Source organism: Peromyscus leucopus, chromosome 3 (genome assembly GCF_004664715.2).
Source record: "Peromyscus leucopus breed LL Stock chromosome 3, UCI_PerLeu_2.1, whole genome shotgun sequence".
NCBI lineage: Eukaryota > Metazoa > Chordata > Mammalia > Rodentia > Cricetidae > Peromyscus > Peromyscus leucopus.
The window spans coordinates 142,336,958-142,361,648 of NC_051065.1; the positions used below are offsets into that span (position 1 = coordinate 142,336,958).

At 39.6% G+C, this 24,691-nt stretch overlaps 1 protein-coding gene across 5 annotated transcripts; it reads right to left on the reverse strand.

Moving 5' to 3' along the window:
• Positions 1 to 1,739: 1,739 nt before the first annotated feature.
• On the reverse strand, positions 1,740 to 17,005 carry LOC114701418 (killer cell lectin-like receptor subfamily B member 1F). Of its 5 annotated transcripts, none has more exons than XM_028881505.2 (7): positions 16,880 to 17,005; positions 14,233 to 14,336; positions 11,287 to 11,385; positions 6,617 to 6,691; positions 5,938 to 6,092; positions 5,497 to 5,612; positions 1,740 to 2,764 (listed from the first exon to the last, which is right to left on the reverse strand). In XM_028881505.2, the coding sequence occupies exons 2-7, from the start codon at positions 14,315 to 14,317 to the stop codon at positions 2,641 to 2,643; spliced, it is 654 nt and encodes a 217-aa protein (XP_028737338.1). In that variant the 5' UTR covers positions 14,318 to 14,336; positions 16,880 to 17,005; the 3' UTR covers positions 1,740 to 2,640. The 5 variants fall into 5 exon arrangements, with proteins under 5 accessions (XP_028737338.1, XP_037059990.1, XP_037059992.1 ...); XM_037204095.1 differs by having other exon boundaries at positions 14,233 to 14,355; XM_037204097.1 differs by lacking the exon at positions 16,880 to 17,005 and adding an exon at positions 15,109 to 15,187 and having other exon boundaries at positions 1,740 to 2,681.
• Between the last annotated feature and the right edge of the window lie 7,686 nt (positions 17,006 to 24,691).

Here is a 24,691-nt window from a genome sequence, read left to right on the forward strand (position 1 = left end):
CTGCATCCTGAATGCTAGGATTAAAGGCATGTTCTACCATTGCCTGACTTCTATGTTTAATATAGTGGCTGGCTTTTTCCTCTGATCTCCAAGTAAGCTTTATTTATTAGAGCACAAATAATATATCACCACAGTGACAAGAGACAGTTAATTTACTTTCTTCGGGTAGGTGTCATGGAAAAGCATTCCTACTAACATTCCTTTAGGGTTACTTGATTTCAGATCTAACACCCATGTGCAATGAATTTACCCATCCAGATGGTCTCAGTTCATCTTTGATAGCACCAGAAGGTTGGTACCAACACCATCCCAAGAGGTTGCATGCACATTGTCAATTATGGGAATATTCTCCTCTGATTTGTGTTCTGATGTTGTCATGTCACTGTTACCAGGTGACAGTTTCTCTGCTATTCTTGTCTTCTCACAAAAGAATTTGCACAAGACACAGTTTGAGAAGAAGTTTTTTAAAAAAGCAAAGTAACTGAAAATGAATGTACACTCCAGAGCAAGATTGGAACAGGCTGTCCTGAAGACTGCAGTAGCCCACTGAGCTCTGAATGGTAGAAATTACAAGGTTTCTTATGATTCCAATTCTATGATGTTATTGTTAAGTTCCCCTAGTGAGAACTTCCTCTATCCTGCATTAAAAAAATTGTTCCAGGGCCAAGATGGCCCCAGGGTTTCCCCTTCCCTGATCATTAGCATATTCATTGGTGACATGTGTGGTCAGTGGGAAAGTCCCCTGGCGACTTAGTTTCATATGTGGCATGAGGAGCCCCACTGCAGCTTCAAAGTGTCTAACCACAAAGGAACATTGCAACATCAGGAGACACAGCCTCCAGATCACAGCTGTCATTCCCTTGATTGTCTCCCCAGTCAGAGGGTACCTAAATAGAAAAAGGTGGGTGTGTATGACCCTGCCTCCCACCTACTTCTATCTGCCTAGCTGCATGCTCTTAACAGTTGAAAATTTCACTGTTGTTAATGACTGACTTATAGTGCTGCTTTTCTCTGTAAGGCTTTCCTAGATTTTTATCTCCTAAGAATTTTCACAAAATGAATTATTCTTTAATGTTTGATACATTTGAAAGTTATGATCAACAACAATATAAGTCCTTATTTCTGACAAGTAATAATATTGAGATTTCTGTGGTGGCTCTGCCATTAGTAGCATCAATTGCTCTTGCAGAGGACCAAGATTTGATTCCAGCACCCACATGGCAGCTTGTAACATCTATAACTCCAGTCTCATAGGATCTAATGCCTCCTGTTGGCTTCCAAGGGCACTGCATGGACACAGTATACATACATGTAAGCAGAACATCATACACAGAAAATAATGATTTCTAATGTAAAAATTATTTGTAAATGACATTTTATTTGGATCACAGTATATGCTTCAATTTCAGTAATTAAAGTTGACATTGAGTAATTAGATGTCTTTTAACAGGAATTGTATTATGCTGCCTTATAAAGTAAATTCAATTTTATTCTTTTTATTATATTGGAAAATATGGCAATAATTTTTTAGAATAGCAGACATCTGAGCCAGATGATGGTGGCACATGCCTTTAATCCCAGCACTTGGGAATCAGAAGCAGGTGGATCTCTGTGAGTTTGAGGCAAGTCTGGTCTACAAAATGAGTTCCAGGCTAGCCAGAGCTGTTACATAGAGAAACCCTGTCTCAAAAGACCAAAAACAAAAAGAGAGAGAAAGAAAGAAAAATAGACATCCAAGATATTTATCAGAATACTTATTATTTTAATTTCTCTAAATGAAGAATTGAAAAGATGTCATTTATTTTATGCTAAAATAACCAAATATTTAGCTGCATACTTCCTACAGTTTATGCATGAGCCATAAGCTATAGAGAGGTGTGGAAGAAAGATGTGATGAGAAAATTAAAATAGGAAGGTCTTTGGAAAGGTGGGAAGAGACAAGTCCCTGTATTAGTCCATTTTTGTTGCCATCACAGGAAATTGAAGGAGAAGAGACCCTCCTGTCTCATAGCTCTGGAGACTGACTAGCCCAGGGCCAAGCACCAGCATCTGCCCAGGTTCTTCTGGTACATCACCACAGGGTAGGAGGCATCACATGGACAGAGTTCAGTTTACCTAGAGTCACTCTCATTATCAGAACATTAGTCAATTATTAATTGTTTAATTTGGAGGTCTCAATCAAAACAAACTCTTCCCTTACCAAGCTCCTTAACTATGGGCCTCTGGTGTCAGGGTCAAGAGCAAAGACTTTTGATCTGTAGCCCAGATGTGAGATAGCTTGGGATAGGGGGTAGAGATGAGGACTTTGCAATCAATTTTCTGCAACCATCTTCAGATGACCTCATGCACAGACATCAACAAAGGCCACCCAAGGCTTCCAGTGCCCCCTGCTGGCCTGGGCCTCCATCTATAGAACATTCTCTTAGAATGGCCCATCCGTGTCTGTGTACATTCACATTTACAAAATAAAGAAATTGGAAGTGAGCAGCTGTAAGAGTCGTGGTGTTTTTAGAGTCCATGCTCTGTGCCTCTACCTACACTTGGGAGGGCTGATGGCATTGGCAGTTCAATGCAGAGATTGGGTGTAGATGGTAAAGCAATAGAGATGAGATTCGAAATCAGGAATCAGGACCCAGGATTTCAATCATGCTTCAGCTTCTTTTGGCAGATCCAACGGTTGTCTGCAGAACAGAAGTCAGAAAATACTTCTGTCTGTGAGATGATCGCACAGCTGTTTTCTTCATCAGTGCCCATGATTCGTAATCTAAAGAGCAAAGAATAGCTGCTCCTAGAACTTAGAATTTTCTTACAATTATCACATTAGCCACTATTTTTCTTTGGACTTTTAAGGATTCTGTAGACTACATAGTGTTTAACCGTAGTAAACACACAGTAACAAACATTATAAATGCATGTAAGCATTAAAGACACAGCTGATAGAAACTTCTAGAATTTTCAGTTTCGCCTTTCTGGAAAAGAATTCTTTCAGCAAGAATCTTTACAATAATGTGTAAAAAGGAGAAGGTTTGGGAATTGGAGGTGAAAACCTGGTTCTACTAGTAGCATGTGTAGCTAGAGTTTTCCTGTCTGGCCCACAGTCAGGACAAATCTCTCTCACCTGCCAGTCCCACAGCCGCTCAGACCTAACCAAGTAAACACAGAGACTTATATTGCTTACAAACTGTATGGCTGTACCAGGCTTCTTGTTAACTGTTCTTAAATCTTAAATTAATCCATTTCTATAAATCTATACCTTGCCACATGGCTTGTGGCTTATCGGCATCTTCACATGTGGCTTGTCATGGTGGCAGCTGGCAGTGTCTCTGACTCAGCCTTCCACTTCCCACAATTCTTCTCCTCCTTGTCCCGCCTATACTTCCTCCTGCCTGACTACTGGCCAATCAGTGTTTTATTTACTAACCAATCAGAGCAACACATATGCCATACAGAACATCCCACAGCAAGCATGTCATGTGATCATGGAGAAAGCATCTTCATTTTACTAAGCTACAGTTTCCTTAAATATATAGTGTATTACCAGCTGATGTTTAGGGAAGCCATTGGGATATACATGAATGTATGACAACACTTACACAGAGTAGGTACTCAGTAAATGCATTCAACATACAGAGTGAACACAGTGGGCCTACAGAATTGGATGTAGAGAAGAAAAGAACCTCAACTCATGTGGAAATGAATGGAGTTCCTACCTGTCTTATCCCAGAGCTGGTCTTTGCTTTATCACAACACTAGTCCCACATCCAAGGTTCCTGTGATCATTGTAGGTGGGAATAAGACCAGAAGTCAAGCACTAACACGGGCATCTTCTGGGGCGATTACAGAGAAGGGGTGAGTTCAAGCCTAGCCTGTCTCTAACAGAGGACGCCACATATTAGGCAGTAGGCAGGGCTACCTCACAGCTGATCTTTGCCTCCATTCATTTCTTCACAGATCCCCTTATCCCTAAGGAGAAAATTTGATGTAACCCTAGTGCCCAGCATGCTAATCAAACTATGAATGTCCCTCAACTACATTTTATTTTTTTTATCTTTTAGCTTCTTTCTTCAGTCTTCAAGATCCTTTTCTTCAAGCCAATTTGTTCAAATTAATGACTTGTTTTCAAAAAAACCTTTGATGGATTCTCAGGGCTTCCCCAGCCAGGATTCTGGTGAGGGCTCTAACATTATCTCATGTAATGCCCAAAATAATCCTGCTTGTAAAATTTTTATTTTCCCCTGTTTTCCTTACCTGAAAATCAGGGCTCAGGGAGTTAAAATAAATATTTACTTTGTGTATGTGTATGTGTGTGTGAGAGAGAGATGGGGGGGAGGGAGAGGGAGTTGGGGGAGGGAAAGAGAGAGGAAGGGTTAGAGCAAGTGAAGTCAGAGGATATCTTTTGGTGAGAGCCTCCCTTTCTACCTTGTTTCTACCACTGTGCTGTGCACTCCAGGATCACTGGCCCAGGTGCTTCTAGGTGATTCTCCTGTCTCCACCTCCCAGCTGTGATACAGATGTGTACTTCTGAACCCAGCTTTTTATATGGATTCTGTGGACTGAACTCAAACTGTGAGGTTCACAGAGCTAGAGCTTTTACCCAGAGCCATTTTTCTCAGCCCAGTTAAAACAAAAGCATAATTGGCCTCCAAAGTCACCTGGTCACTGCTGTCTAATCAGAGCGTCCTTTCACCTGAGTAAAATCAACAGCAGCTGAGCTAAGTCCTCTGCCTGACATGGATTTCTTCACTTATCATCATAGTTTTACTATGAATCAAAATTAAGTAAGCATTTTACATCATAGCACAATTAAGACACACACACACACAAATAAAACCTTACTATGTAAGAAAATATTTTTAAACATCAATGTCTATACTGATTCTGCCCAGAGAAATTCATTTCATGACACATAAAGGTGCAGCTTTGTTACCACGACTTTAACATGCTGCTGAAGAATTTCTGTGTAGGGGATGGAGAGATGGCTTAGCGGTTAAGAGTACTGACTGCTCTCAAAAAGGACACATGTTCAAAGTCCAGCACTCAACAGGGCAGCTCACAACCATCAGAAACTACAGTTTCAGGAAATATAATGCCCTCTGTGAGCTCCTGCAATACATTGTACACATACATACACTCAGGCACACACACATAAAAGAAAAGGAAAAAATTTAAATGCTGTGCAAGTGTCAAAAGTATAAAAGTGAATAAAAACTATGTATTCCAGATAGATTTTTTAAAATATTTTATCTCCAACCCTAAGAAGTTAATCTATTTCTTGTCCTTTACAACTCTATTGAAAATAAATAAATACACACACATACTCTATTATAAAGAGTTGATATCTACTTGTACATGAAAAAATTCAACCAATCTTGGAACTGTCTTTTCAGGCTATTCTGACCCTCTCAAGAATTTATAGACTTAATTAAAATTACAAAATTAAATTTTCAGTGAAATGTTTGTGAATTGAATATTCAAATTAGCTCATTTAATACTTACAGATGAGGATTTAAAATAGAGCCGTTTATCCACTTCCAGATCTTCTGTGCTGGCACATAATTTAGTCCAATAAAAAATTGCTGTCCTTTTCTCTTTGAGAAATCATGAATGAATCTCTATAATCAAAGCATAGTGGGAGGCTTAATCTACATTCTATTTACTCATGACTTACTTTCTTCTACTAAACTTCTAAAACACTATTACTCCTATTTGGAGTCCTTCCTAGCTCCCCACCAGAATAATTCTCTCTTCTTTGTGAAATTTGTCTTTCTATATTTGTACTTTTAATTGATTCATCCCACTATAGTCAGTTATTAAATTATAAGTCCAATTAGTCTCTCAGATTATGAGGTGTTTAAAATCCAAGTCTTAACAATTGGTTAAAGTCCAGAGATGTCAACATAGCTTAATGAAAGTGTTATGTTCTACTGAGCAATTTACCAATTCTTCTTCATCTTCAATGAGTAGCAAAGTGGCTTCTTTCACAGAGCAATCAGCTAGACCTTCAGCCCAAGGCCCAGAAGTTTGAGACATAAATAAGCATTTATCCCGATATGGATGCCAATGTCTCAGGCATGTTAGTATGGTTGATCTCCCTAGATTAAAAAAGAAGAGACATTCTATTTCTGCCCTGTTCTTGCTGCACCACAATTAACTACACACAGTAGTTGCTTTATTAGCACATGCTAGAACAAGGTTAATGCTGCCATATGTCAAGAAATCATAATTAATGACAAAGGATTAATTTTATGTTTTGTTTCTACTGATTAATGTAGGACCAAGTAAACTGTTCAACATGTTCATTAAAATAACCAAATATTCTACTTTTTAACTTGATGTCTGCTTATTAGGGATTATGTGCACCAGCAGCTTGGGGCAGCCTGGTCAGGTGCCTAAGATCATTAGACATCAAGGTCACACAGTTTCAATGAAATTCCCAGCACCCACAATTATAAACTGTGTGACTCCATGAGTTCTTAACATTGTATGGTTGTTTTCTCAGACAAAACCATGGTGATATAATGGTTCATGGAGGGCTGTTTTGAAAGTTGACTGAGGTAACTCACAGTCTGTATCAAAAATCACCTCTTATTCTCGGGAAATTCAAGCCACACAATACCTGTTGATTTGGTCCTGTTCTCTTGAGCAGCCACACTGTATCTTTCTATTGGTGTTTTTTGCACTAAGAATCGCACTAACAAATAAGAAAACAAACAGAGAGAATTAAATGCTGAAACAGATGTTGGAATGTGTATTCTATTTCTCCATTGCAGGATAATTGATCACACTGTGAACCCCAAGGTTGAATTACTGAAATAAAATCAACCATAGGATCAAGCAACCAGTTGACTGGAAGTAACCATAGAGAGTGAAGGAAAGTCAGAGGGTTGGAGAGAGAGAGGCACAGGAAGTACAAGGGAGGGACATCTGGTTGGAGGAGATTTTGTTTCAGATGGAGTAGGAGAAACTATTTCTGGGACAACAGCTGTAGCAGGCTTTTTCTTTGGGTGCCAGCACACAAATAATGACATGGAGGCTTACTATTTATTATGAAATCTCAGGCTTAGCTTAGGTTTGTTCCTAACTAGTTCTTATAACTTAAACTAACCCATATTTTTAAATCTATGTTTGTTTACATGGCTCAGTTACCTTTACTCTGTATTGCCCATCTTGCTTCCTCTGTGTCTGGCTAATGACTCTGCCTTTCTTCAACCCAAAGACCTCTCAGTCCCAAGAAGTCTTTCTTAACCTCTTTCAGCCTAGCTATTGACCATTCAGCTCTTTATTAAACCAACCACAATGACACATCTTCACAAAGTGTAAAGGAATATCCCACAATATTTCCCCTTTCTTGTCTAAATAAAAAGAAAAGATTTTTTTACTCTAATATAATAAAACTATAAACAAATAAGAAAAATTATCAAGTAGGAATTAAATTCACAATGTCTAGTCCATTTGTATTTGACATATTCAGAGAAAATACTCTTTTATCTATCTTATTTTGATGAATTTAAAGTTTTGTAACAAAACAATTTCCTATCATAACTTGTATTACTATCTGAACACTGTTTTTTTAGACCTCAAAATATTTTCTTAAATAAACAATGTAAGCTTTCATGTCTCTCAACCTTATACATTTTATACCTCTTTTGTGAGTTTCTTTTTTTGAATTTAGTAACAAAGAAATCTGTAACTATAACTATCTCATCTTCAACTCCATCAAAGACCCAAGAAGGATATATTACCTGAGTAAACATGGAGTGCAAACCAAGCAACTTCAAAAACTATAGAAATGATAGAAGCACCTGGCTGCCTGGACAGTCACCCAATGTTCCCATTTAACATTGGAGCATTCATCTTTAGCCTACAGGCCTAGAATACCTGACAGATTTTAATATAAAGCAAGAATTTTCGAAAGACTGTCCTACCCTATCTTGGCAACGTTTGGCAGTTGCTTTCTTTTGTGTCCTGCTTGTCCATTTTGTACAGCATACTGTCAACAGTCAAGGCAAGGGCAGTTTCTTGCCCAAATGGCTAGTTTTTGCCTCAAAGAAAGCAAACTCTGTATGAAGGTTCTTCTATGCCCATCATCCTTTTTGGAAGTAAATTGGTGTTACCAGGAGCAGATGAGTTTCACTGTCATGAAAAGCCTTATGTAATTAAAACATTTTAAATGCCATATTCCATACGTCTTTGAAGTGTTTGAAGATTACCTATCTATCTAAAATATATCATGAATAACCTTGAAAACATAACTAACATGACTATAAGTTTGATTGTTATATATGACTAATATTAACCTCTTTTTTTAATTAACCTAAATACCTTTCAAGGACTAAAATGACATTTTTAAATGAGCTGCATAGGTATAATACTTTAAACAAGAGTAGAAAATATATACAATATAACTAAAATAACCTTAAATTTGTATCAACATACAAAAAATCCATACCAATGTAACATATTTGAGACTAGTGGTTGTTCAAAAATAGACTAAACAATCTACCCTTGTATCCCATCATTTCTATAATATACCCCCCTTTTTCCTATCAAAAAGAGATCCCTGAATCTAATCTCCCTTGTTCAACTCTTTTCCTGATCATGACCAGTAAAAACTTATAACCAACTCCCCTAAATGATGACAAACATTCATAACCCACTTATCAAAACCAACTCACCCCACCTCTTGGGAATGTAGGTGGTGTGTTCTCTAGACTGCTTCCTGATGTCTGGGGGCAATGGAACCTTTGGAGTACCCTGAGAAAACTAAGATGATGGTCAAGTTCTGGAAAAACTAGCCATAACATCTGTTGCCCAGTCTCTGTACAAAACAATATGTGTTTGTAGTACTGGCTAGAATACTCTGTGAGACTGGGCCATCTCAACCAGCAGCATTGAAGCTGTTCTGGATGTAGAACTCTGAGGAAACCACAACAGAGGCGCTCTGAAAGGCTGGATCACCTGGGCCACCCCTTCACATTGTGTCTGGTCCCCTTGCTCTGAAAACACACAAACTTTCAAAGGTAACATACATATCTGCATAAACACAAGCATGGCATGTGTGTTGTACACAACCCACCGAAGATGATTTTTTGTTTTATGTTTGAGCAGGTCACCTATCTTGTAGTTTTTTAGGTCTATTTATTTATGTCTGTAGTTAGGATTTTCAGGGGGTCTCACTCAATCAAACCTGATTCTCTTTAACCTTGAATGAATCTACAGCCTTTCACTTTCTGTGGAAACAAAAGCCTAACCTTTTCTCCAAAGCAATACATTTTCTGACTTCCATTTTAAAGTTAAGGCATTTCTAAAGTATATAGGCTGGTTTAATTCAGTAGTCCCTTCTACAGTCAAATGTCTCTCAGCAGCCATAAGTTTCTGTTTATTAGCTTTCAAAATTTTCAAAGTCAACAAAGCACCATATAAGATCCAAAGTCCCTGTGTTATAATATTTTTCATCCTTACATGGCTTATTTTTTTATATTACTTTACTCTCCTTTTTTAAACTTTATTATTTTTAAACTATTTTTATGATTGTCTATATCCATTTTCTTTTCTTTCTTCTGCATCTAAGCACAGTTTTAAACATACTACACATTTTTAGAGGTTTTCTGTGTCTGGATCTGGCTGTACTAAGTGCCTGCAGCATTTTCTGACTGCATGGGACGAATCTTAACAGCTGTGTTAGCCATTGTGCAGCTCATTTTAGCACATGGTGCTGGCAGCTGGCTCTAGCCCATAGGAAATTGCTAGTAGCTTGTCTCTGTATGTTGCCAAGCCTACCCAGGAAGCCACATTTGACTCTGAGTTCTGAACTTTTTTAAAGCTTTCTCAAGCCTTATGTGGATATACGTGGCCAGATGCTATGTGCCATGTGTAGCAAGCTTTTTCTTTGAGCCACCAGCTCACAAATAATGACATGAGACTTATTATTGATTATGAAACTTCTGCCATAGCTTAGACTTGTTCTTAAATGGTTCTTGTTGTTGTTGTTGTTGGTTGTTTGTTTGCTCGTTTGTTGTTTTTTTCAAGACAGGTTTTCTCTGTGTAGCTTCGGCCTTTCCTAGAACTCACTCTGTAGCCCAGGCTGGCCTCAAACACTCACAGAGATCTGTCTGCCTCTGCCTCCCGAGTACAGGGATTAAAGGTGTGCACCACCACGCCCAGCTTAAATGGTTCTCATAATTTAAAACAATCCATAGTTTTTTATCTGCCTTCTTCTTTGTGGCTCAGTTACCTCTACTCTGTACTGCCAATCCTGATTCCTCTGCATCTGGCTGATGATTTTGCTTTTTTTCTTCCCTGGAACCTCTGTCCCCAGAAGTCCCACCTAATCTCTTCCTGCCTACCTATTGACCATTCAGCTCTTTATTAAACCAATCACAGTGACACATCTTCACACAGTGTAAAGGAATATTCCACAACAAATAGAGAGAAGGAAAGTGAGCCAGCTGCTTTCTCTGCCTCTCTGAGCTAGCAGATTTCACACCAGTGTCTGGCTCCTGAGTCTTTATTGATATAATAAAAAGATGAGACTTAATCCAAAGCAACATTTGCCTCCCTGCATGGAGGTGGCTGAGGCAATGGCAGAGCTGGGCAGTGGGGTGTGAAGGTTCCCCTGGGCCACAGCCTGAAAAGCAAGGCCACAGCTAGGAAGGTGTAGTCAGCAGCTGAGGCATTGGTAGGTTGAGGTATAGACACTGTGCTACAGATAATACAATATTTCTCACGTCGGGAAATCAAGTTATTTAAAAAAAATCTGAACATATGGACTGAGGATAAAATATTAGCAAACTGAATTAAGGGACAAGTACGGAGGGAGACAGGATATATGAACAAGAAAAGCACAGAACACAGATTCAAACAGCTCTGAGGTTGCATGTGATCTGATTGACAAGTCAATCTGTGGTTACTGCTGAAACTCTCAGATTCCTCACAATCACATCTGAGCTTGCTGATCTTCAATCACATTCACCCCAAGGGAAGGTTTAGAAAGCATGTAATAAGTTAAATATGGGGACCTTTTAGTTTTCTTCATTTCTTTCATATTTTTGTCACTCATAACTTATTTTTCTACAGTTTTAGATGCACATAAGACACACCCCATAATTTTTCTCAGGAAAATTAAGAAACATGAAAGAATTGTGAAGTTTCCACAGTGGACAAGGGATGTTGTCCTGTAACATTTGATGTTATTGACCTTTCCCTAGTCTCAAGGTGGCCAAATGCTGTGAAGAGGACTTAGTTTATGCAGGAAATTTTTGAAGCAAAGGCTCTTGCCTCACTTACCTAAGACACTGAGTCCAATCAGGCTCAAGAAAAGAAAGATCAGCCCAGCACAGCTGAGTTTCAGAGCCAACCGATGCCAATGTGGGCACTGACAGGCATCTAGGAAGTGCAAAGAATACACTTGTTAAATCCACTTGAGTACAATTTGGATAAAAGTCTGAGGTGGTTTTGTCACTACACAGGACCTCCCTTAACTATAAGGACTCTTTCCAGCACTCCTAGTGGACTGACTGAAACTGGAAATAGTGCTACACTATGTGTGCACTGTAGTGGGTAGCCATTCCAGCTTGGATCTGGAAGTTCCAACCCCCATTGAGACTCTGGCAACTGTCACGCCTACGAGGCGGGGCGAGGGGAGGCGCTAGGAGACCAGAGAGCTGGATGGGCCAGTGCTCTCTCTGTGCTCTCTCTCTGTGCCAGGACTCTGAATGGTGGAGTTTGATTGAGCAGAGCTCCAGAGAATACCGCTGGACTGCAATACACCTTCCCCAGACCCTGCGACCTACCTATTACTTAATTTGTGAGTTACGCCATTAAATAAATATCCTTTTTTTTCTTTTTTTCTTTATTTTACAATACTATTCAGTTCTACATAATAGCCACAGATTCCCTTGTTCTCTCCCTTCCTGCCCCCCTCCCCTTCCCCCCAGCACACTCCCCATTCCCACCTCCTCCAGATCAAGGTCTCTCACAACCAAAAATAAATATCCCTTTAACTACGTGGAGTGGCCAAAATAATTTCTCCAATAGTGCACTGTTTTACACACACATACGCACACAGTTTTCCATCTTAACTAAGCCCATACTACATCTGGTGGTTATAACTTTCACAATTTCACCTGTGACAGTATAAACAAATTTTCAGCTAAATGGAGTACTTTGTACTATCATCACCTTTTAAAGGAATGCATTATGGCTTCTCTTTGGAATGACTGGGCTCTTGGTATTTCTACTTTTGCAATTTGGGGCCATCACTGAGTGAGTGAGGGTGACTGGGACATAAGCACTGGTGACTAGTGAGTTACTTCTTGACCTAGACACTGTGAGATCTCATCATTGCTTTTAAATTCCAAAGCAAAGTGTCTGGAACAAAGCACTATTTAATGAACAGTCGTTTTCCTTCCTTCCTTCCTTCCTTCCTTCCTTCCTTCCTTCCTTCCTTCTTTCCTTCCTTCCTTCCTTCCTTCCTTTTTTCTTTCTTTCTTTCTTGAGTGAATGCATGAGCTCCGCGCACATTTTATCTGTCCTACTCTCAAAGCAAACTTTTGGTCATTTGGCCACAAAGCAGGTCACTGCCCACTCCCTCTTTCTGTGTTTGTTTGTTTGTTCACTGAGAGATCTACTCACTAAGCTGTGAATTACCCACAGTTTGAGCTGTTTAACTAATGGGTCAAGGTGTTTTCATTTCTTTCACTACTGGGTCAGTGTTTTATCTACACTGGTTTTGCTCTGGCTTTATTCTACTGCTTGTGTCCTTCCAGTTCCCATTCAAGCTGATGGTTTGTAGAATAATAATCACAATGAGGGTAGACAAATTTTTCAGTCTTTCAATTTGGGATCATGGATAGTAGTGTTGAGGAAATCTCATTGTCTTTCTCAACCTTCATTTTCTTACATCCACTTCAACAAGGCCTTTCCCATCCTTTTGCTAGGCATGACCACAAGGAAAATAAAAGCATGCTTCTTCCTATCGTTCTGGCTCACTGGAACCCCAGCAGGATCACAGCCTCACTTTCTCCTGACCCTGATGTGAAGAAGATAATGAAGCTGATTTGATGACGCTAAGATGTTTTCCTGGTTTTAACTTTTACAATTTAATAGTTTCTAACCAAAAGTCCTAAAATGTTGATAATCACAGTTTTCAAAATACAGGAATGGTGTCAAATTGAAAATGTTGCAATATTACTGATATTAGTAAGTTCAGTTAGGTCACAGAATGAAATATTATCTCATGACAATTTGACACATTTTCTACCTCAGTTTCTGGTCCCTTTTCATACTCCCTCATGTCATGTTACCCTTTGAGTATTACCTCAGTCTTGCACATTTCTTTCACTCCAATTACTGAATTCCCTGGCAGAGGAGAGGGCTGGTTTACCCAATGCTGACTGCCAGGGTTGCAACTGCAGTAGAGCTGAGTCAAAATGTTTGTTCTGAACCTGGATCTGGAATGTGCAAGCTATTACAGCAAGTCTTCAGTGTCTCTAAAAACACAATTCTGTTCATATATGGAAAATATTATTTATTCAGGGTCTTGTAACTGAGGCTGAATAGGAAAAGCTTCATTCATGTTCCATGAAGGCTACTTGAGTAAAATGTCAATGTGTAAGCTTTTTCTCTCTAAAGTTGCAGTTATCTGAAGGCAAGCTGTCCTACACTAGTCAACACTCACAGAACCATTGCTCTAGAGCAATAGTTTTTTAGTTAATTAGTGTATGTGTGTGTGTGTGTGTGTGTGTGAGAGAGAGAGAGAGAGAGAGAGAGTATTGCTTGTGAGTGCATGAGTGTGAGTGTGTATGTGACTGCAGGTGTGTGTGTGTGTGTGTGTGTGTGTGTGTGTATGACTGCAGGTATATGTGTAAATGAGTGTGTGTGTGTGTGTGTGTATGTATTGGTATGTGAGTGTGACTATAAGTGTATGCCTCACTGAGTATAGTTGCAGGTGTGTGTGTGTGTGTGTGTGTGTGTGTATGTGTGTGTGTGTGTGACTGCAGGGGTATGCAATGCCACACTAAGTGTGGAAATCAGAGAACAACTTTCAGGAGGAGATTCTCTTTCTAACAAAGGTATTGGGAATTGAAATCTGGTTGTCAGGTTTGTGCAGCAAGTGCTTTTATCTGAGGAGTCATCTCACCATCCCAAAGCAGTCATTTAAAACTGAAATACAATGAGAATCTTAACTCTAGAAGATATCCAAGTACTGAAAGGAGAAATAAAGGCACTTACCTGGGTGAAGAGATGGGGGTGATACATACTTATTCCCTGGAGTCTTAACTGTCTTTACACTGCCATAGACTCTTGATGTGTCCATTGTAGATTCAAGATGTGAACTGTGAACAGTGACAAGTTCTGTGAGGCCAAATGAACAAAAGGAAATCCACTGAACACTCTGTTCTCTGCATCCTCACCCACCCCTACTTGTAGCTAAGGATTTCTCCACAGTTACTGAACTTGGTGACCAACTGTGATCACACAGTTCACACGTTATTATCTTTCAAACCGAAGATATAACATGTCATCTACTCTGAACTTTTTGTCCTTCTTTCTTTAATTGCCTGTTTTCAGTTACTTTCTCAGGGCACAAGCAATCAATACCGATTTAAAACTTGAGGAATCCTCCCCACCACACTCCCAGGAAATATGCTGTACCATGTTGTAAAAATAAAAATATGTGAAAGTCCCTGGTGCTATTTGACATGAATTGAAGCTATAAAATCCTCCTGAAATATTCATGCTGTGAAGGAAGCTGTGAAATGTGGAAATAAAAATGTGAGTGTGGAACTAAAAATTAATATTAAAAAAACCCACGTGACTAACACAATAGGAAAAGCAATGAGGAGGAAGCCACACTTGTCTTTCAGATTGTCCTGAAGGTCCATGCAGATGCAGTTAAGGATTTCATCTGTCAGAGCTACAGAGAGTGGAGGACACACGTCTATGGGACGTGCTAACTCCTCCAAGGATTTTCAGGCCTAGAGCCTTAGACCAAGTACTACAAATTCCAAGCCAGACATTTTCATACCACAAGTGAAAAGGAAGAAAAATAAGCATTTCCTTAAAGTCGCTTTCTGTGGTCAGAGTGGAATTGTACCAGGTGCTCACCATTTCATGACAGTGGCATCAGTCCGCTGGCTGTGAGTTCCGGGGGTCAGGTGTGTACTCACAGCACGGGCGTCACACCCACTCCCCAAGACTGATGATTACGAAGTGAGGGGAAGCATAGGTGAGGGTCTCAGATTGCATTTAAGACTCAGGAAACCTCCTCAGTTATCATTCTTTGATGACAACCGTTTTACTCAATGCCAAGCATAGGGTTCTGCCTCATTCTTCAACCAAACCTAAGATTTCAACAAGTGTACAGGACTTTCCAGAGTTGTTTATCTCAAATTATTCTAGAAAAAATTCTAGAAAAAAATGATCAACTCTAGAAAATAGAAATTTCAATATATATTGTATAAGAGTCTCAGGTTTTATTATATATAATAATCACCTCAAAATTCATTAATGATGCATGTTCCTGTCACATGAACTTCCTTTGTCAAGATAGTGTAACCTTACACGGGGAATATGTGAATAAACACTCCAAGGATTAAGTCTATTCATGGCACACACTTGAGTACGCAATCCTGCAGCCAATGAAAGCTGTCGGGAAGAATTAGAAATATCAGTAGAGTGAAGAGAAGTCTGATGCTCTGAGCAGAAGATTCAGATGAAGCTGTGAGGACACTGAACTTTAGCTGTAAGTTCTGAAGCCATCTGTGGTTACCAGGAATCCACCATAGCTGTGCTAAGAATGGCAGATTTGAGGTGAGAAGATCTCTACTAAAGATGCTTACAAATGCCTCTATGCCACAAAGTGTGAACTAAGTGGGAAAAAAACTGGAGATGAGCGTCATTTGTCCACATGAGTGTGAAGCAAACTGACCACTTGTCAGTTACAGAGTATCAGGGGCAACACCAACTACCCTATAGTTATGCGGCCATCTTTGCACAGGTAAAAGTTAAAACCCTCCTGAGAATGCACTCTGTGCTAATGATGTCCTTTGATCACCCGATTGCCAGAATGATATTTTAGTATATTATTGGGATGTGCGTGTATATATAATCAGAATTCAGAGTTACCTTGATCTTTTCACAATAAAATAGATGGAGACAGACAGAGAACATGTGAGAGAGATTACAACATGATGTTACATACAAATAATGCGATACTACATCAAAGTAAGTCAAATGCTGAGTGATTGTAAATACTCAGGGTTTTAGAGTGTGGAAATAGAGAAAGTAACACTGAGTGTCTCAAGAAGAAATAAAGACAAGTTTTTAACTAGAAGCCTCTTTTCATATCAGACCCTTCCAGGTTAGCAATGGAAGCTGGGATGTATAGAAAAGTGAGTAAAATATAAACAATAGAACTCTCAAATGTGAAAATGAATGTGATAATGTAATCATTTTATGCAAGAAGGTAAAAGTATGGGCCAGAAAGCAGTAATTATGAGGTGAGATCACAGGCTTCAGGCTAAAAACACAAAGGAATGACGATATGAGCAGAATGGCTCACCAGGAAGCCACAGACCCTCCTCCACAGAGGCATTGCTTTAGAGACCAGAGCACCTCTGTGGGAAGTTTGGGGACTATCTGGGAAGCTGCAGACCCAGTGTGCTTTAAAACCAAGGGGATACATTACAGAGAAGAGGGCAGGCAACTAATGAAGCTCTCTCACGCTTTTTCCTTCAGAAGATCTAGAAGGAAACATCTGACACTGTTGAAATACAGACCTACTTATATCTTAATTTGGGTTTTTATTGCTGTGAAGAGACACCATGACCACAGCAATTATTACAGAGAAAACATTTAATTGTGGTGGCTCACTTACAGTTTCAGAGGCTCAGTCCCTTATCATCATGACAGGGATCATGGCAGCGTGCAGGCAGATGCAGTGGACAGGGAGCAGACAGTACTGCGTCTTGCAAGCAACACACAGTCAACTATAAGTCACACCAAGGGAAGCTTGAGCAAAACAGAACTCAAAGTCTGCCCCCGCAGTGACACACTTCCTCCCACAAAGCCATACCTCCTAACAGTGCCACATCCTTTACAGGCCATTTTCTTGTAAACCATCACACTGTCAAAGGCTTTCTCAGAGGCCCTTTTGAAAAGACAAAAGGAACCTAATTCTGTGTTGTTGCCTAGAGTGAATTTGGCAAGACCAGTCTGGGGCTGGTGACAGGGCCTCAAAGGACTTAAGGTTTCAGTCACTGAGAACTTGGCTCTTCCCCTACAAAAGGCTGGAGTTATCGGCCCCTAACCCATTGTGTCCTTGGACTGTCATGCTCTTTCAACATTCCATGCTCCCTTTGTGCATCACTGGTTATCTTCCTGCTGATTTCATCCCACTGTATGATAGTTTTCTTCTGACTCTGAGCCATTTATCCCCCAGGAATAGTGTCTAAGATGCTGTGTTTCTTAATAAGCTTGCTTGGAATAAGACAGCTTCTGCAAGACCTCCCAAGCTCACCTGTTCTATCTTCTTTGTCTCTGATCTCGAGGACCTTCCTTCCCAGGACCTGTCACTGAAGAATGACCTGCTGATCAGGGTCACCACAGAGAGGCTCCTTCTTTTCAATGAAACAAAACAATGGGCATGAATGAGATTTTCTGGTTTGTTTGCTTGGGGATACCTGAGAACTCCTTCTGTCTTACCATACTTGAATTGCCAATAGGCATGCCCCCAGTTTGGAGCCCACAGATAATAGAGGAAAGCAGCATGTTTGAGACAAGGTTCATGGGCAGACAGTACAAAGAGAAGGAGGCAAGAAACTAGGTTTGAAAAATAAAGTAACCTCAAACTGATGAAAATTTACCTCAAAGAGCCCATGCGAAGACTAAGAAAGATGGTACTGGCTTTTCAGATGCCCTAATCATAGAAAAAAATTAAATAGTGAGAGATGGTTCAACAAAAGAAAGGAAAAATACTTCTTAAACTAAAGCACCAAAATTGTATAAGCTGCTTGTGACTTAATTTCATTCCTGTTTTTGCATGTGTGTAAGGGATGTGTGCATGTGTATATGTCTGTTCACATGTGTGTAGGTGCACATTTATGGTACATGTGTGTGCATGTGGAAGCAAGTGTTTAATATCAGATGTCTTTGATCATGCTCTACTTTATTTACTGAGTCAGGGTCTCTTAACAAATGCAGAGCCCATTGATTCCATTATTCTAGTTAGCCAGCCTGTTCCAGCGGTCCCCTATCTCCACCTCACAAGCACTGGGGTTGTAGGTGAGCTGCCACACCTCCCAGTTATTTACACAGGTGCTGGGATTCTGAAGTCTGATCTTACTGCTTACACATAAATGATTGACCTACTGAGGCATCTCTCCAGTTCCTGAACACAAAATCTTTAAAACTTGTCATAAAGATGTTCATTGACATCACAGAGAAACAACTGAAGGAAAGCAATGCATGGTTGAATTATATCAATGAAAATGTAGAAACTGTAAACAGAACCAAACAGAAATTCTGGAATGAAAAATAAAATAACTGAACTAAAAAATATGTTAGTTTTAAAAAAAGGGTGGAGCTAGGGGGCTGGAGGAGAAGAGAGGTAAAGAATGGGCTAACTAAAATTAAGAATGTATGAGAAAACCTTATTGAAGCCCAATAATTTATAAGTATGGTAGTTGGAATGTAATTGGCCCCCATAACCCCATAATCTCATAGGGAGTGGCACTATTAGGAGGTGTGGCCTTGTTGGAGTGGGTGTGGCCTTGCTGGAGTGGGTGTGGCCTTGTTGGAGGAAGTGTATGACTGTGGGGGTGGGCTTCGTGGTTTCATATGCTCAAGATACAGCCCAGTGTGTGTCAGTCGACTTCCTTTGGCCTGCGAGATGTAGCACTCTCAGCTCCAGCACCATGTCTGTTGCCTGCACGCTGCCATGCTCCCCTTCCTTATCATAATGGACCAAACCTCTGAAACTGTAAGCAAGCCACCCTCAATTAAATGTCTTCTTTATAAGAGTTGCCATGCTCATGATGTCTCTTCACAGCAATAGTTAACCCTAAGACAGTAAGTCAATTTAAATTTGATATATTTTTTAAAGGAGTTTGAACTGAGTTATCCTGCATAGGTAGATAATGCTGCTCCGAGGAGACATGGATTACTAAACAAACATCTCAGTGCTAGGCATGGGATAGACTATAATTTCTTGGTCAGGGAGACCCCAGATGTCCCCAAACCAACACAGGCTACTGCCATTGTTCTTGATTGTCCACAATACCATTAGGTAAGATCCTGTTGCTGAAGATAACACATGATTAGCACATAAATAAAACAATCTGTAATTGACCGGGAAACCTCCAAGCTCTGGTAAGCTTCCATAATGCTGGAAGGCACTGTTCAAGCTGCTGAGGGAGAAGTCATCAATGATCTTGCCCTATATCAACCACCCACACTAGTGCAGTATTGACCACTAGTACAAATGCTGGTATGAAGGTTATGGGGGTAAACAACTGGTTCCAGAATAAGTTTGAGGTCTCCTACTCTACAGGAGAGAATTCATGCTTGGTGCTGTAAATGTATTAAAACACATTTTGAATCTAATTGGCCCCCATAATCTCATAGGGAGTGGCACTATTAGGAGGTGTGCCTTTGTTGGAGTAGGTATGCCTTGTTAGAGAAAGTGTGTCACTGTGGGGGTGGACTTTGAGGTTTCCTATACTCAAAATACTGCCCAGTGTCTGAGTCCATTTCCTGCTGCCTTCTGATCAAATGTAGTCAACACCATGTCTGCCTGTATGCTGCCATGCTCCCCTTCATACTGATAATGGACTGACCTACTGAACTGCCAGCCACCATGTTAGTTAAATGTTTCCTTTATAAGAGTTGACCTGGTTATGGTATCTCTTCATAGCAATAGAAACCCTAACTAAGAAACATGGCTATGGAGATCATAGGCCCAAGGTAAGAACCTATTGTTGTACTTTTGGTAAATGGTCATGTTGCCACACTACCTTCTAAATATCTAGGTCTATCCCCATAGATTAATGATGCTCTCCATCTTGGTCCGTGAAACCTTTTTTGTTTTGTTTTTTTTTTTGGTGGGTTTTTTGGGGTTTTTTGTTTGTTTGTTTATTTGTTTGTTTGTTTTTGGTAGCCAGCAGTGATCAATGCAGGTATGAATGTAACTGCTCAAAGGGTTGAGAATAAGTAACTGTGAGTGCTTTGCCTTAAATGGGATGTCTATATTAATTCCCACACAGGGAATCCATGGAAGAAGCAGGTGAAAAAATGCAAAAGTATCCTAAAATTTGGTCTTCTGGATTTGATATGGTCATTGCACTCACAAACTCACAGCAGCTGTGGTTATCCACACAAAATCAAGCCAGCCAAAATTCCAGTATGGGACAAGCATAGTGGCACATGCCTTTAATCCTAGCACTTGGTAGGCAAGGACAGCATGTTCTCTGTAAGTTTAAGGCCAGCCTGGTCTATATAGTGACTTCCAAGGCACCAGATTGCAGAGAGATACTTCCTAAAAAAAAAAAAAAAAAAACAGCATGGTTGGGTGAGGGGCTCACAAGGCTCCACCCTTTCTGAGAAACTTCTGGTGGTTTATTGCTGTTAGGAAGGAGAGAGTCAGTTTTCTTGTGGGTGTGGCCACTGGTGAGTCCCTCATGCTCCTGTGATGGCCTCACGCCTATGCATATACAGGCAGCATTAACAGAACTCAATGGGTTATAAATTTAAAAGGGAGAACAACAGCAAAGAAAAAGCCATACAGTTGGGAGAGGGTGTGTTGAAGAGAGGTCTGGGATGAGATAGAGAGGAATGATGGGAGGGGTGGATATGATCAAAATGCATCATGTGCATCTATAGTTCTCAAAGAATGAAAACCTCCATGTCTGTCTCACACTGTCAGTCTCAGACATACAGACAAACTCGTTAGAACTGATGAAGTAATTTAACATTTGAGGATATAAAATTAAAATGCAGAAATCATTATCTTTCTGTACAGCATGCATCATTTAATAGCAATTTAAAAGGAAAATCTTTTAATTTCATTTCTAATATCATGAAACAGGCTGAAATATTTAGAAATGAAGCCAATTATAGACCTGAAGGACTTATACAGTGAAAATGGTAAAACAATGTTGGATGAAAGTTAGCAAACACTAATGAAATCTTGAGTTAGTGGACTGAATGGCAATATTATTGGGACTATCATATTACACAAAGTATCTATAGTTTCAAAGCAATCCTTATCAAAATCTTAATAAGATGTTTGAAGAAATAGAAAACAAAATCCTGAAATCTAAATGGAATCTCAGAGGGTTTAAACACTAAAAACTGACTCAGAAGACACATGCTGCCTGATTTGAAAACATATTAATAATCTACTAGTAATCTATTAGTAATCAAAATGTGTGGTACTAGCATAGACACAAACAGAGCAAAGGAAAAGAGCACAGAACAGAGAACAGGAATAAAACGTTGTGCGTATGTTTAAATTATCTTAGCAACTGATGCAATGGGGAAAATAGTCCCTTCAATGAACAGTGTTTAGAAAACTGGGAATCCACATACAAAGAATGAAGTGTGACTCTCATATTATATATACTATTATATGAAAAATTAACCCAAATGGATTAAACAGCTAAACACAAAGCCTAAAACTATAAAACCCCTATAAGCAAAGATAAATACCCATGACATTGCACTTGGTAATGGTGTGTGACAACAAAAGCGAAATAGACAAGTGAGTCCACACTAATCTAAAGTGTTTTAAAAACAAGGTAAACGGAATATGAGTAAGACAGTTTGGATAAGAATGGACCACATATATTTGAGTGCTTAGTCCCTAGTTGGTGGAACTGTTTAAGAAGGATTAGGAGAGGACACAGCCAGTTCCCGGGAACCCCCACCCAACTCTGCCCCAGTTGCCAGCCAGCAGGGAAAACTCCTGCGGGAAGGCCCTCCCCACCAAAAACTCCCATCAGACCCTGCAATCTACACATCATGCCCCAATACCCATCTGCCTGAGACCCCAGTTACTCCCTGAGGCATGGAAGCCAAACTACTAGCTCTCGTTGGACCAAGAATAACTTCCTGAGGTACGGAAAGCAAGCCTCCAGCTCTCATTGGACAAAGAGCTCTCATTGGACCAAGAGTAATTCCTGGAGACAGAGAATCTGCCAGCCCTCATTAGACCAAGAGTGGCTTTCTGAGACATACAATCTGCCACCTCTCATTGGACCAAGAGAGGCTTCCTGAGACACAGAATCTGTCAGCTTTGACTGGACCAAGAGCCCTGATAAGACCTAGAGAGGCTCTGTGAGTCACAAAATCAACTAGCTTGGGTTGAGCCAAGAACAGCTCCCTGAGACACAGAATCTGCCAGCTCCAATTAGACCAAGAGCTAAGATTAGACCCCTGAGACACAGACACAGCAAACACAGAGTGAACCAATAGCAACTCACTCAGACACAGGCACCTCTTATACCTATTAGAAGAAGAGATGGGCAGGTGTCAGTGCAAAAATACATACAACAACATAAAGAGCAATACAGCATCACTAGAACCTAGCCCTCCTCCAACAGCAAGACCTGAACATCACAAGGTAGAAGAAGCAGAAGAATGCGACCATTAAAAAAAAATAGCTTCATTAAGATGCTAGAGGCCTTTCAAGAAAAAATGAAAAATTCCCTTAGAGAAATTGAGGAAAAGGCAAACAAAAATTGGAAGAAATCAATAAAGAAATAGAGGAAAAGACAAATAAAAATTGGAAGAAATCAATAAATCCCTTAAAGAAAGCCAAGAAAACCATGAAAAAGCAATTAAACATGTGAGGGAAGCCGTTCAAGACCTGAAAAGGGAAATAGAAACAATGAAGAAGACACAAACAGAGAGAATGCTGAAAATAGAAAATCTGGGTAAATGAACAGGACACACAGATGCAAGCATAACCAACAGAATACAAGAGATGGAAGAGAGAATCTCTGGTGTAGTGGATACAAAGAGGAAATAGATTAATCAATCAAAGAAAATACCAAAGCCAAAAAAGTTATAACACAAAATGTCCAGGAAATCTGGGACACTATGAAAAGGCTAAACCTAAGAATAATAGGGATAGAGGAAGGAGAAGAATGTCATCTCAAAGGCACAGAAAATATATTCAACAAGATCATAGAAGAAAACTTTCCCAACTTAAAGAAGGAAATACCTATGAAGATACAAGAAGCCTTGTATAGAACACCAAACAGACTAGACCCCCAAAAAAGTCCCCTTGCCACATAATAATTAAACAACTAAATATAGAGAATAAAGAAAAAATATTAAGAGCAGCAAAGGAAAAAGGCCAAGTGACTTATAAAAGCAAACCCATCAGAATAACACCTGATTTCTCAATGGAAACTTTGAAAACCAGAAGGACCTGGACAGATGTAATGCAGACACTAAGAAACCATGGATGCCAGCCTAGACTATTATACCCAACAAAACTTTCAATTACCATAGATGGAGTGAACAAGATATTCCAAGACAAAACAAGATTTAAACAATACCTATCCGCAAATCCAGCCCTACAGAAAGCACTAGAAGGAAAATTCTAACCTGAGGAAATCAGATACACCCTCTAAAACACAGACAATAGATAACCCCAGAGCAGTAAATCCCAAAGAAGAGAAATACACACACACTACCACCAAAAGATAATGGGAATTAACAATCACTGCTCATTAATATCTCATAATATCAATGAACATAACTCACCTATAAAAAGACGCAGGCTAACAGAATGGGTATGAAAGCAGCACCCATCTTTCTGCTGCATACAAGAAACACATCTCAACTTCAAAGACAGACACTACCTCAGAATAAAAGGCTGGGAAAAGTCTTTCCAATCAAATGGTCTTAAGAAGCAAGCTGGTGTAGCTATCCTAATATGCAACAAAATAGACTTCAAACTAAAGTCAATCAAAAGAGATCAAAAAGGACATTACATACTCATCACAGGAAAGATCCACCAAGATGAAGTTTCAATTCTGAACATTTATTCTCCAAACACAAGGGCACCCACATATGTAAAAGAAACATTACTAAAGCTTAAACCACACATAAAACCCAACACATTAATAATGGGAGACTTCAACACCCCACTCTCACCACTGGACAGATCTGCCAAATTGAAACTTAACAGAGAAATAAGGGGCTTAACTGATGTTATGACTCAAATGGACTTAATCGATATCTACAGGACATTCCACCCTAACAAAAAAGAATATACCTTCTTCTCAGCACCCAATGGAACCTTCTCTAAAATCAACCACATGCTCACTCACAAAGCAAACCTCAACAGATATAAAAAAAAAAAAAATTGGAATAACCTCCTGCATTCTATCAGACCATGATGGTTTAAAGTTAGATTTCAACAACAAAAATTACAGAAATCCTACAATCTCATGGAAACTGAATAATGCTCAACTGAATCACCAATGGGTCAAGAATGAAATAAAGAAAGAAATTAAAGACTTCCTAGAAATCAACGAAAATGAAGACACCACATACCCAAACCTATGGGACACTATGAAAGGAGTGCTAAGAGGAAAGTTCATAGTACTAAATGCCCACATAAAGAAGTTGGAGAAATCTCACACTAGTGGCTTAACAGCACACCTGAAAGCTCTAGAAC

Excerpts from the sequence above, each read along its gene's own strand:
- LOC114701418 (XM_037204094.1), bottom strand. Across the intron at positions 5,613-5,937 it reads TTGAAGATGAAGAAGAATTG|AGATTCATTCATGATTTCTC; the intron begins GTAAATTGCTCA and ends CTTTGATTATAG. Across the intron at positions 2,765-5,496 it reads TCTATTTTAAATCCTCATCT|ATTACGAATCATGGGCACTG; the intron begins GTAAGTATTAAA and ends TTTGCTCTTTAG.